Below are 12323 nucleotides of genomic sequence, written 5' to 3'. Positions count from 1 at the left end.
GAAAGTCAACCTAGCATCAAATGATCTAGAATTAACACTACTACACAGCAGATCAGTTCAGCCTTCTTTGAGAATCTAACTATTGAGACAAAGTAAAATCTCAACTTGCTCTTGGATTTGCTGTGACAGAACTCAAATGATGCCTTTTTATACACACAAGACTGGTAGCAATCCACTAATAATTGTGATATCAAGTCTCATTCAAAAAAGCCAGACTCAATATCCATGGTCTGAACAAACACTCCCTGTGTTTTAAGTGTTTAATCACAACTGGAAATAACGCTAACTTTCTGTTTTTCCTCATTTCAAGGAAGCTGCCTTTTTTAAAAATCATTTTTAATTAAGAGGGGAAAGGAAAGAACTATCAGGATATTTCTTGAGATGAGTAAATGGTAAGGAAAAACAGACTGATGAAATGGTGCATGAATGACTGAGAGAAGAAAGATACTTAAAAACAGAAGAGTGACGTGGAATCTGTCAAAGAAATCAGACTTCAGAAAAGAACAGATTAAGTACCTCAAGGAAATATATCTTCCCATAAGAAATTAAAAAAAAAAATTAATGTGCTGTGAAAGGATCAGGGCAAATGATTAACTCAACATTAAAATTAATAACTTACAGCCACACAAACTAAAAATTGAACCAACTCTTTTCTCTCTTTTTAAAGCCTACTAATATTGGCTTTGTACTTTTAAACAAGAGGTTGCATGCAATCAAATTTTTGTTCAATTTAGCATCTGTAAAATTTTGGGAAAACACTACCATCTTACCTCTGCAACTTCCTTCTGAAAAGTCAATGTCATCTGCGTCCTGCCATAAATAAAAGGTCCATCCTTTTTGGAAACATTTTCAAGCCATCTGACGATTAGAGGAGTTGAAACACTGAAGGGCAGATTCCCAATGATATGTATATCTGGTGGCTCTGTTAACATTTGGTGGAAGAAAAGCAACTGTCAAGAAGTTTTTGATAAGATATTGCCATGAAAGAACACATAAGAAAGAACGATACATGTGTATCAAGCTAGACTTACAATACGAAAACAATTTTTATGATGCCACACCAAAATTATGCCTTTCCATTTATACTTGTCTTACACTGACAAAACTGTGTTACTATTCTCAGTAATTAGTTGGAAAAAAGTGGTTAGGTTTGGTCCTCATTTACATTTGAATAAACCAGTAGCTTTCAGCTGATTTTCTGCTGATCAGTAGATTTCAGATGAGCTATTCCAGAATAGCAGAACTCATAACAGCAAAACTACAAGAGTGTTTTCATGATTTTAAACTATGACTATTAGGTACAGAGTAAATAGTCACACTCATCCTTCTGTCCAACACGTTCCTCCCAGGGGCATTTTATTGAGTCTTCAGAATCCCCAAAACTACCTAGCACAAACTGCACAGATCTCTCCTTCTGTAGAGAGTCCTCTGTAATCAAAAGGTCTTAGAGCAAGTACATAACTTAGTCATAAGAAGTGATATGTATTGTTCAATTATGGATTGTGTCATTATATACGCGTTTTACAACACAAAGCAGGCATTTCATTAGCGGGGATCCTTACGTCTAAGCAGGAGTGCAATAGAAGGGGACAAAACAAAAGCAAGCGTGTTGTTTCTTAGATACTACAGCATTTGATAACATGAATAAGAGACGATATCAAATTCAAGTTGGTTTTCTGGCACACTTTTTAGGCTGTGATATTTCTAGCATATTTGCAATATTACACATATATCGGAAATGGCTAAGTATCTTTCTGAAACCCACCATCCTTTCAGATTTTCATATGACAGTAATACAGGAAAAGTGTATCTTACCTCTCATTAGTTAGCTCCAAAGACAGTAACGACTTACAGGTATGTTCAGGAAAGGTACATTTTTAAAAACTGCACTACACCTTCATACATGCGTTTGCTCATAGTTTTGTTTTGTGAAGCAGTTACCTTTTGCAATGAGACAAATATGGCATGGAATTCTCAAGGTGACTATAAAGTGGCATGGTCTGTTATGTCCTAAGTCATGTCCTAGTTATGTCCTAAGGACAACTTCCTCACACAGCTGGTGAGTGAGCCGACCAGGGAAGGTGCCCTCCTGGACCTACTTCTTGTGAACAGGGAAGAGCTTGTGGGGGAAGTAAAGGTTGGAGGCCGTCTAGGGTGCAGTGATCATGAGATGATTGAGTTTTCGATCCTTGGAGAAACAAAGAGAGGGGTTAGTAAAACTGCCGCCTTAGACTTCCGGAGGGCTAACTCTGACCTGTTCAAAAGGCTGATTAACAAAATCCCTTGGGAGGTTGCCTTGAAGGATATGGGAGTCCAGGAAGGCTGGACATACTTCAAGAGCGAAGTCTTAAAGGCACAGGAGCAGGCTGTTCCCGCGTGCCGAAAAACAAACAGGCAGGGAAGGAGACCGGCCTGGCTAAAGGGGGACCTTTGGCTGGATCTCAAGAACAAAAGGAGAATCTATTGCCTTTGGAAGAGGGGCCACGTCTCTCATCAAGGCTATAAAGATGTAGTGAAGCTATGCAGGGAGAACATTAAGAGAGCCAAAGCGCAGCTAGAGCTCAACCTGGCTACAGCTATTAAAGATAATAAAATGTTTCTATAAATTCAGGGAAAATCTCCCTCCTTTATTGGATGCAGAGGGAAACATGGTAACTAAGGATGAGGAAAAGGCTGAGGTGCTCAACACTTGCTTTGCCTCGGTCTTTAGCAGTGGAACTGGCTGTTCCCTGGACACCCAGCCTCACGAGCTGGGAGACGGGGAGGGGAAGCAGACTGAGGTCAGCACAGTTGAAGAGGAGGTGGTCAGAGACCTGCTACACCACTTGGATACACACAAGTCTGTGGGACCGGATGGGTTACACCCAAGGGTGCTGAAAGAGTTGGCAGATGTGCTCGCCAAGCCACCTTCCATTATTTACCTGAAGTCATGGCTAACTGGGGAGGTCCCATTGGACTCGAGGGTGGCAAATGTAACACCCATCTACAAGAGAGGCAGAAAGGAGGATCCAGGAAACTATAGACCTGTCAGTCTGACCTCGGTGCCAGGGAAGGTCATGGAGCAGGTCATCTCCAGTGCCATTACAAGTCATATAATGGACAACCAGGGGATCAGGCCTAGTCAGCATGAGTTTATGAAAGGCAGGTCCTGCCTGACAAACCTGATCTCCTTCTATGACAAAATGACCCGACTATTGGATGAGGGAAAAGCTGTCGATATTATCTACCTGGATTTTTGAAAAGCATTCAACACAGTTCCCCATAGGATTCTCATAGAAAAACTGGCTGCCCATGGCCTGGATGAGCGAACGGTCTGCTGGGTCAAGCCCTGGCTGGATGGACGGTTCCAGAGAGTGGTGATCAATGGAGCTAAATCCAGCTGGCGGCCGGTCACAAGTGGTGTTCCTCAGGGCTCGGTGTTGGGACCATTTCTGTTTAACATCTTTACTGATGATCTTGATAAGGACATAGAGTGCATTATCAGTAAATTCGCAGATGACACCAAGTTAAGCGGGAGTGTCAATCTGCATGAGGATAAGGAGGCACTACAGAGGGACTTGGATAGGTTGGATCAGTAGGCCAACGTTAACGGCATGAGCTTCAACAAGGACAAGTGCCAGGTCCTGCACTTGGGCCACAACAACCCCATGCATGGCTACAGGCCTGGGGAGGTGTGGCTGGAGAGCTGTGTGGAAGAGAAGGATCTGGGGGTTCTAATTGACAAGCAACTGAACATGAGCCAGCAGTGTGCCCAGGTGGCCAAGAAAGCCAACGGCATCCTGGCTTGTATTAGAAATAGTGTGACCAGCAGAAGTAGGGAGGTGATAGTCCCTCTGTACTCTGCACTGGTGAGGCCACACCTTGAGTATTGTGTCCAGTTTGGGGCACCTCAGTACAAGAGAGATATCGAGGTGCTGGAGCAAGTGCAGAGGAGGGCAACGAAGCTGTTGAAGGGCCTGGAGAACAGATCTATGAGGAGTGATTGAAGGAGCTGGGACTGTTTATCTTGAGGAAGAGAAGGCTGAGGGGAGACCTCATCACTCTCTACAGCTACCTGAAAGGACATTGTAGAGAGGTTGGTGCTGGTCTCTTCTCACAGGTGATTAGTGACAGAACAAGGGGGAACGGCTTTAAACTCCAACAGGGGAGGTTCAGGCTGGACATTAGGAAAAAAATTTTCACAGAAAGAGTGGTCAGACAGTGGAATAGGCTGCCCAGGGAGGTGGTGGAGTCACCATCCCTGGATGTGTTTAAGGGTCATTTAGATGAGATGTTGGGGGATATGGTGTAGGGGAGAACTTTGTAGAGTAGGGCTGATGGTTGGACTCAATGATCCCAAGGGTCTTTTCCAACCTGAATGATTCTGTGATTCTGTGAAGTCAGAAAGCAGTTTACTGTTCTTCAGGCACTGCAGACAGCAACTCTAACTTAAAACACGACATTTGGAAAAAGGGACTGGGAGGTCATCTCTGATTTATCTAGTAATATTACATGTTTTAAAAGGGAGGTGAAATTGAGTCCTGTGAGAACCTCAGATTTGAAAAAACCCACAAATCTCTGATTAAATTCTACTTTTGCCAAAGTTATCTAGCTGAAACCAAAGCAATGAGAAAACTAAATTTTTGAGGACAAATTTCCTAAAAGTTTCAAAGCAAGTTACAGAAATTTCTTCAGTGGAACAGCAGTGGTGGTGGCTTCTGGCTTCTTCAAAAAGTGGAAGAAGCTGGGAAGAAAGTATATCATTTGATTTGCTTTTATACTTTCCAAGAGTCATTATTGTACAGTCAAGACACTCTGAGGTTTGTAACTGCAGAGCTCCTCGCTGTTGACTAAGGTTAATGTCACACAAATTTCACTGTTTCATCTTAAGAGAGGAAGATGATTCTCTGTTTCCTTCTAGAAAGGAAGAAAGTTAGCTTGTCTCTCTTCTTACCTTCAGAATGCACCAGAAGAGTGTAACACCTGCACTGAGTGAACTCCAACTCTATCACCACATTTAAGACTAACTCAGAAGACTTCAAAAGGAAGTCAATCAAATCCAAATACTAACCGTCCTCCCATTTTTTTTTTAAGTGCTTTGGAAAAGCCTTCTCCATGTTGTATGTCAGGATATCTCCATGAACAATGTGCACTTTTCCTGGAGCTGCTTCAGATAACATCTATAAGCAAGCAAGCAGAATTCAGAGTATTAACCAAACTGATATCCAGTTTCAACCACAGCAAGAATCAAACCATTGCTATATATTTATCTTCAATATACAAAAAAGTACAATAGAAGTTAAGACTGAGCACACTATTAGTAAGTACTTACTTTCAAAAAGCAAACACTAATGAAAAAATGTGATTCTGTAAACGCTTACTATTCACAGCTGTAGAATTCCTAATAGGGAATTTGAAGTTGAAAAGACTGCCAAGAGTCTTTTCAACAAGGACAATTAACAAACCCAGGCCACTAACAGGATCCCACCTGATTTAAGTAATAATGCAAGAAGCAGCTTTTGAGAAGTTTTTAGATACATTACCTATGGAAACAAGGCTCACGTTGTATATTCTGTCTCCCTCACAGCTGTAGGGTCTACTATCCAATTTTAGGCACATGCAATACAAGGCTGCAGAAATATTCAGTCCTTTTCCCTTTTACATAAAAAAGGGGAAAAGATTCTCTTAATACTCCCTGTAGTAGTCTGAACTCACACCATTAAAAACCAAGGAGTTCCCAAAAATGAGGGAATAATTACCCAGCAGTAGAGAAAATTTTTTAAAAAATGTATCTTTTTAGACATAACAAAATACACTCTGTTGTCAACTTTTCTATCCCACTTCTGCAGCTTATCTAGTATTTAATAAAGGCTGAAATGCATACTCAGAACAGGCTGTGGTTTTATGACCAATTCTTTCATTTCTGGTCTCAGTTTACACAACCAAAATTAGTTGTTTTTTTAGTGTTGTAGTAATCTTTTCTCTTACAGTATGAAACGATGCACAAACAGCACAACTCAAAAGCAAAGTCAACTTTTACAAAGATGTCATTTGGGGATATTTATTGTTCCTAAAATCAGAATAATGAAAAATGGCTTAAAGAACAACTTTGCTTTTGCACAGAAATCCAAAGTTAAGTGGCTTAACTGCTGAAATAAACTGTTCACCCTTGTTAGTTCTATCTTCAATCTGAATCATGTTTATATGCTCTGGGGCACAAAGAGCTTTCACAGGTCTCCAAGCCAAAGGAAAGTGCTGCTTTCTCATACTGTTCACAAAATGTCTGCATTGAATGTTTTTGAGTAAAAGGGTTTTTTAGCATCAAAACAGCTGAATTTTGAGTACTAAAAAAAAAGCTTAACTAAAACCTAAGTGTTCCTACATGTTTTAAGTGCAATTATTTCCAAACAGAAAAAATAAATCTAACCTCAACTCCAAACCACTTAACAGATTTTTCAGCATTACACTAGCAATTATATGGCATACAAATTCACTGATCTGCCATTATTTGTCAAATCTTTCTTTGAAGCTGTTACAAATGCTGTAACAGGATGAAAGATAATGTAAGATCAATAAAGTTCAAAAATAGCTTAAGAGGAAGCAGACAGCTGCCTACACAATAATGGATTAACATATGTTATATTGTTTTTTAAATAATGGTTCTCATGTTAAGAGGAGTTTGGTTTTTTTTTTTAAGTATCACACAACATAAATGAGGACTGCATTTAATTTGTAGCAGAAAATTACAGTTGTATATTTCTAATTTGAAATAAAGACTCAGAAACCCACTGAAACTATCTCCACTTTAAGGCCAATGTGCGCAGCTAACACAGCTCCAGGAGCTCTTGCACACCAAGTACATGAGCCAAGTGATTCTCCATCATACAGATCCTCCCATTCTTCACGCATAAACAAAAAGGCAAAAAGAAAACATAAAAGGCATAATTTAAAAAATAAAATGGTGCTCCTGGAAGAATTCTACTCTCTGGCTGAGAGCACCCTTTCTCGCTGCATAAATCTTTCCAGGCCAACGACTATTAGGGCATATGGAGGTTGTGATTCCTTAAGAATGAGACAGAACTGACAGACTCCTAGCTTGTGTAAACTTTTACTCTGTACACACACATTCTTCACTATATTTCAGTTTTGCAGTAAAGAGGATTCCAACTTCAGTTTTCTGATAGACCACAGCCTGAAAAAGGTAATGAAATAAGCTGTATGCTTTACATCAGTGATTTTATAAGTATCTAGTAAAGTAACGGTCCCCAATTATTAATCTCTAACATTTTCTGTTACTCAAATCTCAACCCTTGTATGAGCATTTGGTTTTGATAGAGCTTTTAATGGCAAACCAGAAAAAAACAGGTATTACAACTCACATTATCACAAAAGATTCAGTTATGTGTCATCTTATTTGGAGGGAAAAAAAAAGGTACCAAATTTAACACTAATGGATGCAGCATATTTCTTCTTCATTCACATCCACTGTCAATAAGTGATAGCATCTTTATGTTCAATAACCTCATTCAGATGTATTTATTTCTACTGTGAGAAGGTTGCTAATTAAAAATAATGACTAATGTTAATTCACTTGAAAACTAAAGATAACGACATACCAAAAGCTCATTACAGACCCTGAAAAGTGTACTTTTATTCAGAGAAATCTGTTGTAGTGGCTGCTTCTTGAAAGATCAGAAAAATTGTCTAAGTACTTAAAAAACTGTTAACTAAAGTAAGTATCATTTACTCTCAAATTCTCTCCAATCTCAAACCCGTTCTTACGATCTAAAACAAAAATGCAGATTTGCCCCCACTCCAGAAAAGTGAAAACACAAAGTTTTCATACTTTGTAAGGTAAAGATGGCATACTATAAGTTATCAATGGCTAACCCTACAAAGACACAGTTACACACATATTCAGGTTTAAGAATATGAGCAATTTCATTCATATCTTACATTGGTTTTGTCCTACAAAGAGATGGTAGCAGTTCCCAAGTGAACTACCTATTTATTTTCACTGCTGATTTACTACAGAAGACACAGTGTAATATAAGGAAAGCCCTTTGAATTGCTATAATCTTAGATTGTAGAGGCACAAGAAAACAGTCAAATCTGAAGAGCTTTTGGACTCGTTTTTCTTGCTAGATTTATACAGCCCAATTCCATAAACATGGAAATAACAGCAACACAAGTAGATGGCATTTGAAAAACGCCACAATGACTCATGAACTTATACCAACTTTAAAAGAAATGAACAAAAGTTTAAGAGTGGGGGTTTTTTTTAAAATGTACAATAAATGCTTGCTTTATTCTTCTGTATCTGGATGTTAACCACATTGAACTGTATTAGCTGGACATATGTTTTCATAATTTTATAAACTTTAAAGCACAATTATTAGGATTAAAATGAAAAATAAGGCCAAAGGACATCATCAAACTACTATTTCACCTGCATGGTGCAATGCACCTGAAACCTCTCAACCTGAAAAAAAACAGACAGGCCTCAGCATTAATTCAGTTGCAGGATCAGGTCCTGAAGGATGAGGCCTATGAGAAAGCAGGAGCAGTTAATTGCTATACTGTGAATTTTCATCTTCAAGCAAATGGTAGCTCTGGTTTAAGGCAAAGAAGCAAACCTATTTTCAATGCTGACATCTCAACAAGACACTGGAACCCTTCTATGTTCTTAAAATGTTCTTACTCAACATTGTGGATACATTTATACAAATTATTCTCCAGTTGGTACCTTCAATCCTGGAATAAATCGAGCATCTTTTTCAATTAAAAGGAGTTGTTCAACACCAGCACTGAGAATGGATCTGGTAATTCCTCCTGGCCCAGGGCCCACTTCACAAACATGGACATTTTTCAGCTCGCCAGCTTGTCTCACTAACTTGTCTGCAAGACACAAAGAACATACTAAGCCTTTATTCTCCAGAATATCCAGCTCACAAAGATAAACTCATTGTTTATTGTTAAAGCACAAGCATGCTTATCTCTGAACAGACACAAACAGTGACACATCCCAGTCAAATGATCGTGCGCCTGCTAGACTGCGCAGAATTCAGATTTGTTTCATACAAGATATAGTCAACTATTTAAAAAAGACTATTTTCAGTTTAATGTCTTTAATATACATTATTGCTCATCACAGAATCAAATAAAAAGAGAACATTACTTCTCATCTGTAAACTAGCAGTACTATTCTCCTGCAAGTAAGCACTTGTGCTCAATGGCATAAAATCTCACAACTTAACCTTATAAAGGTATTTCACTACAGTAACTGTTTCAAGGAAATTAAAGAAGTAAAGAAGATAGTGAAGCTCTACCAAGATTGCAATATGTACAGAGCAATTTTGAGGGATGAGCTGGAGTAAAGTAAGAGTTGGAATACAGGCAACTGGTAGTTATAGGAAGTGGGGCACTTGAAAGGTGGGGAAAGAATACCTGTACATAAGTGGAATGATACAACATTGGAAGGTATTACAGCCAAGAAAGAAAACAGATTAAGGATTAAAAACTAGCTAATGAAACAAAGGGATCCTTAGGAAGATGCTAAGAGAAGATGCTGAGAGAAATTATGCTGCTCACTCCATAACTTCTTGAGTAAGTAAGAAATATCTGAAGACTTGTCTACTTGTAAGGTTTTACTAAATGCATGCAGACATTTTTGTTCCAGGATAAGAGTACAGTTGTTCAGGAAGTGGAACTGAGTTTCACATTCCTATCCTAAATCTTGAACAACCTGAATCTTCAAATGTAATCCAGTCATCAGCTACATGAAGCTGCACTACATTTATTACTGCAAAACCCAGCCACCACTAGGACAGTAAAGAAACCCACCACTGATTGAACAGTGCCAGCTTTGTCACCCATTACTGACATGAAGCTGGAGAAAACTGAATTGTTCAAAACAACGTAACTGGTTCAAAAAAGCTGAAACATTTCACATAAACTGAGACAAATGACCTTCCTAACCACAGTATATAGTAAATTAAACTGCACAATGAATTACAGTACTTTCTATGATAAATAACAATCTGAAAGAAATACTCATTTTTGAATCAAATTTATAAGCTATCATAGTACCTGAATGGTTAAACTACTACTAAGGCTTAGATGTTTACATTTCAATCAATAACCTATGTTTTATATAGGAATATAGTTTCTACCTAAAAACTACACTGTAATTTATAAAGAAACACATTTTCTAGGAATTTACAAGTAAAATCAATTTGTCTAAGCTAAAACTACTTTTAAAGGTTTACCATTAAGCTGCCATTAGTTTGACAGATATCATCATGCAAACATCATCTCCTTAGCTAGCTAGAATCTGGATTCTGACGAAAACCAGGATGTATGTTTTACAGCAGGTAAAGATATTAGAATAAAATGTTTAACCTGTCAATCGCAAATCCAGTAGAAAGTTCTGGGAAAGTTGTTTCAGTGCTTTAAGGCGAAATAGTTTAATAATCTCTCCAACCGTTGGCAGGGGAGGCAGACGGAAAGCTGCCACCTTTCCTGGAACAGCCATAGACAACACTCTTGTTCCTTCCTCCTAGAGATATTGAAAAGATGATTCTAGTACATGCAATAAATCCTAGTTTTTCTTAATTCTTAGTATTAAAACCACTACTAAGTCTACAAACCAAGACACAATTTACAAATCATTATACAAGTGCTAAATTTTCAGCATCAATATTTTGACTATCGTATGCAGTGCTTATGCTCAGCATGTATTTGTAGGATTTGGGTAAGTCTTATTTTGTAGCTTTGCCAAAACATCAGGGTAAAACAAAACCCTCTCACAATTGTTCAATGTCACTCTTTCATTCCTTTAGAAAAAAAATCATTAAGGATGATTTGCTCGAATTCATAGCATCACGTAAGAACAGAATATATGTAACTGAAGTGTCCCTGAAGAAGAACTAAAATATTTTATTACTGAATCACCTGCTTTTCTCAGTACAGACAGGAACCTCAAGTGTAAACAATGGCATTAGCTAATTTAAAAAAAAATTTAAAAACCTCTTTTCACTTTCAGCCTGACAGGACAAAATGTTTCACCTCCCTCTGTTCGCACCTGCCAGCCCCAGCCTCACCGCTGCAGACCTGGGGGCCCACCGGCTCCAGCACGGAGCGCTCGCAGTCCCCGCGTGGCAGCAGGGCCCGCCACCCAAGGAAAGCTGATGCTTTCCGAGCTGCCACCCAAGCCGCAGCGGACCGCCCCAGGTCAGGCCGCCTTCGGTCTTAGCGGCCTCACGACAGGGGCTGATGGGGCAAAGCCGCGGCCTGGCGAGACAATGGGGCAAGCGGCGGCGGCATCATGACGGCAGCTGGCGGGCCGGGGGCAGCGCACGGCCCTTGCCTCGGGGAGCGGTGTCACTAGCGGCGCTCGCACCCAACGGAGCACGACCCGCTCCTCTCAGCCAGACGGCCGGGCCGGGCCGGCAATCGCCCCGGCGGCAGCACGGTTCCCCCCACCGTCCCGCCCGGCGGCCCCTCCCGTGACGGCCCCGGCCCCCGCCCCATGCCCCCCGCCATGGGCCGCGCGCACCCCCCCGCCGCAGCGCGCATGTTCCTAGGGACGGCGCCACGGTGGCCGGCTGCGCAGGCGCAGAAGCCGTCAGCATGGCTGGGGAAAACGGGGCCGCGGAAGGTGCAAGGGAGGAGTGGGGCGCCGCGTGGAGCCGCCGCAGGGCCCAGGGCGGAGGCGCCGTGCGGCCGGACACACTTTTTCTCCCTCTGCTTTTGCGAAAAGGAAACCCCAGTGCAACAGCCCGAGCGCCGCCGGCCCTTACAGTGCGGAGCGGGAGAGAACCCGGAAAAGGAAGTGCCTCTGCGCTGCGCGGGGCGGCTCCTTAAAGGCGCCTGCGCCCGCCTAGCGCCCTAATTGGCTCTGCGTCCCGGGGGGGTGGGGCCACGCCTGCGCCCGCGGCAGGTGGGCGCCCCGCCGCTCCTGGGGCACGCATGCGCGGTACGAACGGAGGTCAGCTGGCAGGGGCGCGGGCAGCTCCTCCCTGCCGGTCGGTGTGTTCATGGAGCAGCCCTGCCCGCTCGGGCCGGCCTCGGAGATGCCCACAGCGTGAACCTTTCAGAAGGGTTTCATTTTCCTGCTGCTCCTGCGGCTGCCAGGGAGGGTTCCTGTAGCGTCTGCGCAGGAGGCCCCCGAGCAAGGCCCCATTTGGAGCGGTAGGCTCTGCTGGCAGGGATGGGCCGCTGTCGTGAGCCTGAAATGGCAGTGACTCAGGATGTGTCTGACCACGGCAGAGATGATCCTAGGCAATAAAAAACCCAGTGTTGGCAGTCATCGTTGGCTAAAGTGTAGTTTATCCATTTCTGTG

At 41.6% G+C, this 12323-nt stretch overlaps 1 protein-coding gene across 4 annotated transcripts in view; it reads right to left on the bottom strand.

The window, feature by feature from the left end:
- Window positions 1–11858, bottom strand: part of TFB1M (transcription factor B1, mitochondrial) — a 34480-nt gene extending 22622 nt beyond the window's left edge. The window contains exons 1-5 of one of the 4 annotated variants that reach the window (XM_074862794.1): window positions 11781–11858; window positions 10381–10537; window positions 8726–8877; window positions 5051–5159; window positions 771–922 (exon numbers count right to left, since the gene is read on the bottom strand). In XM_074862794.1, the coding sequence (XP_074718895.1) occupies window positions 771–922; window positions 5051–5159; window positions 8726–8877; window positions 10381–10513 (546 nt within the window). In that variant the 5' untranslated portion in view covers window positions 10514–10537; window positions 11781–11858. Of the gene's footprint in view, window positions 1–770; window positions 923–5050; window positions 5160–5522; window positions 5635–8725; window positions 8878–10380; window positions 10538–10932; window positions 11016–11062; window positions 11482–11780 lie in introns of those variants that run through there. The other 3 variants (XM_074862797.1, XM_074862798.1, XM_074862799.1) reach the window with 3 other exon arrangements.
- Between the last annotated feature and the right edge of the window lie 465 nt (window positions 11859–12323).

The sequence above is a fragment of the Strix uralensis genome, chromosome 3 (genome assembly GCF_047716275.1).
Source record: "Strix uralensis isolate ZFMK-TIS-50842 chromosome 3, bStrUra1, whole genome shotgun sequence".
Classification (NCBI taxonomy): Eukaryota; Metazoa; Chordata; class Aves; order Strigiformes; family Strigidae; genus Strix; species Strix uralensis.
Note: the sequence above shows the minus strand (reverse complement) of the source record. Positions and strands in the feature narration are given on the sequence as shown.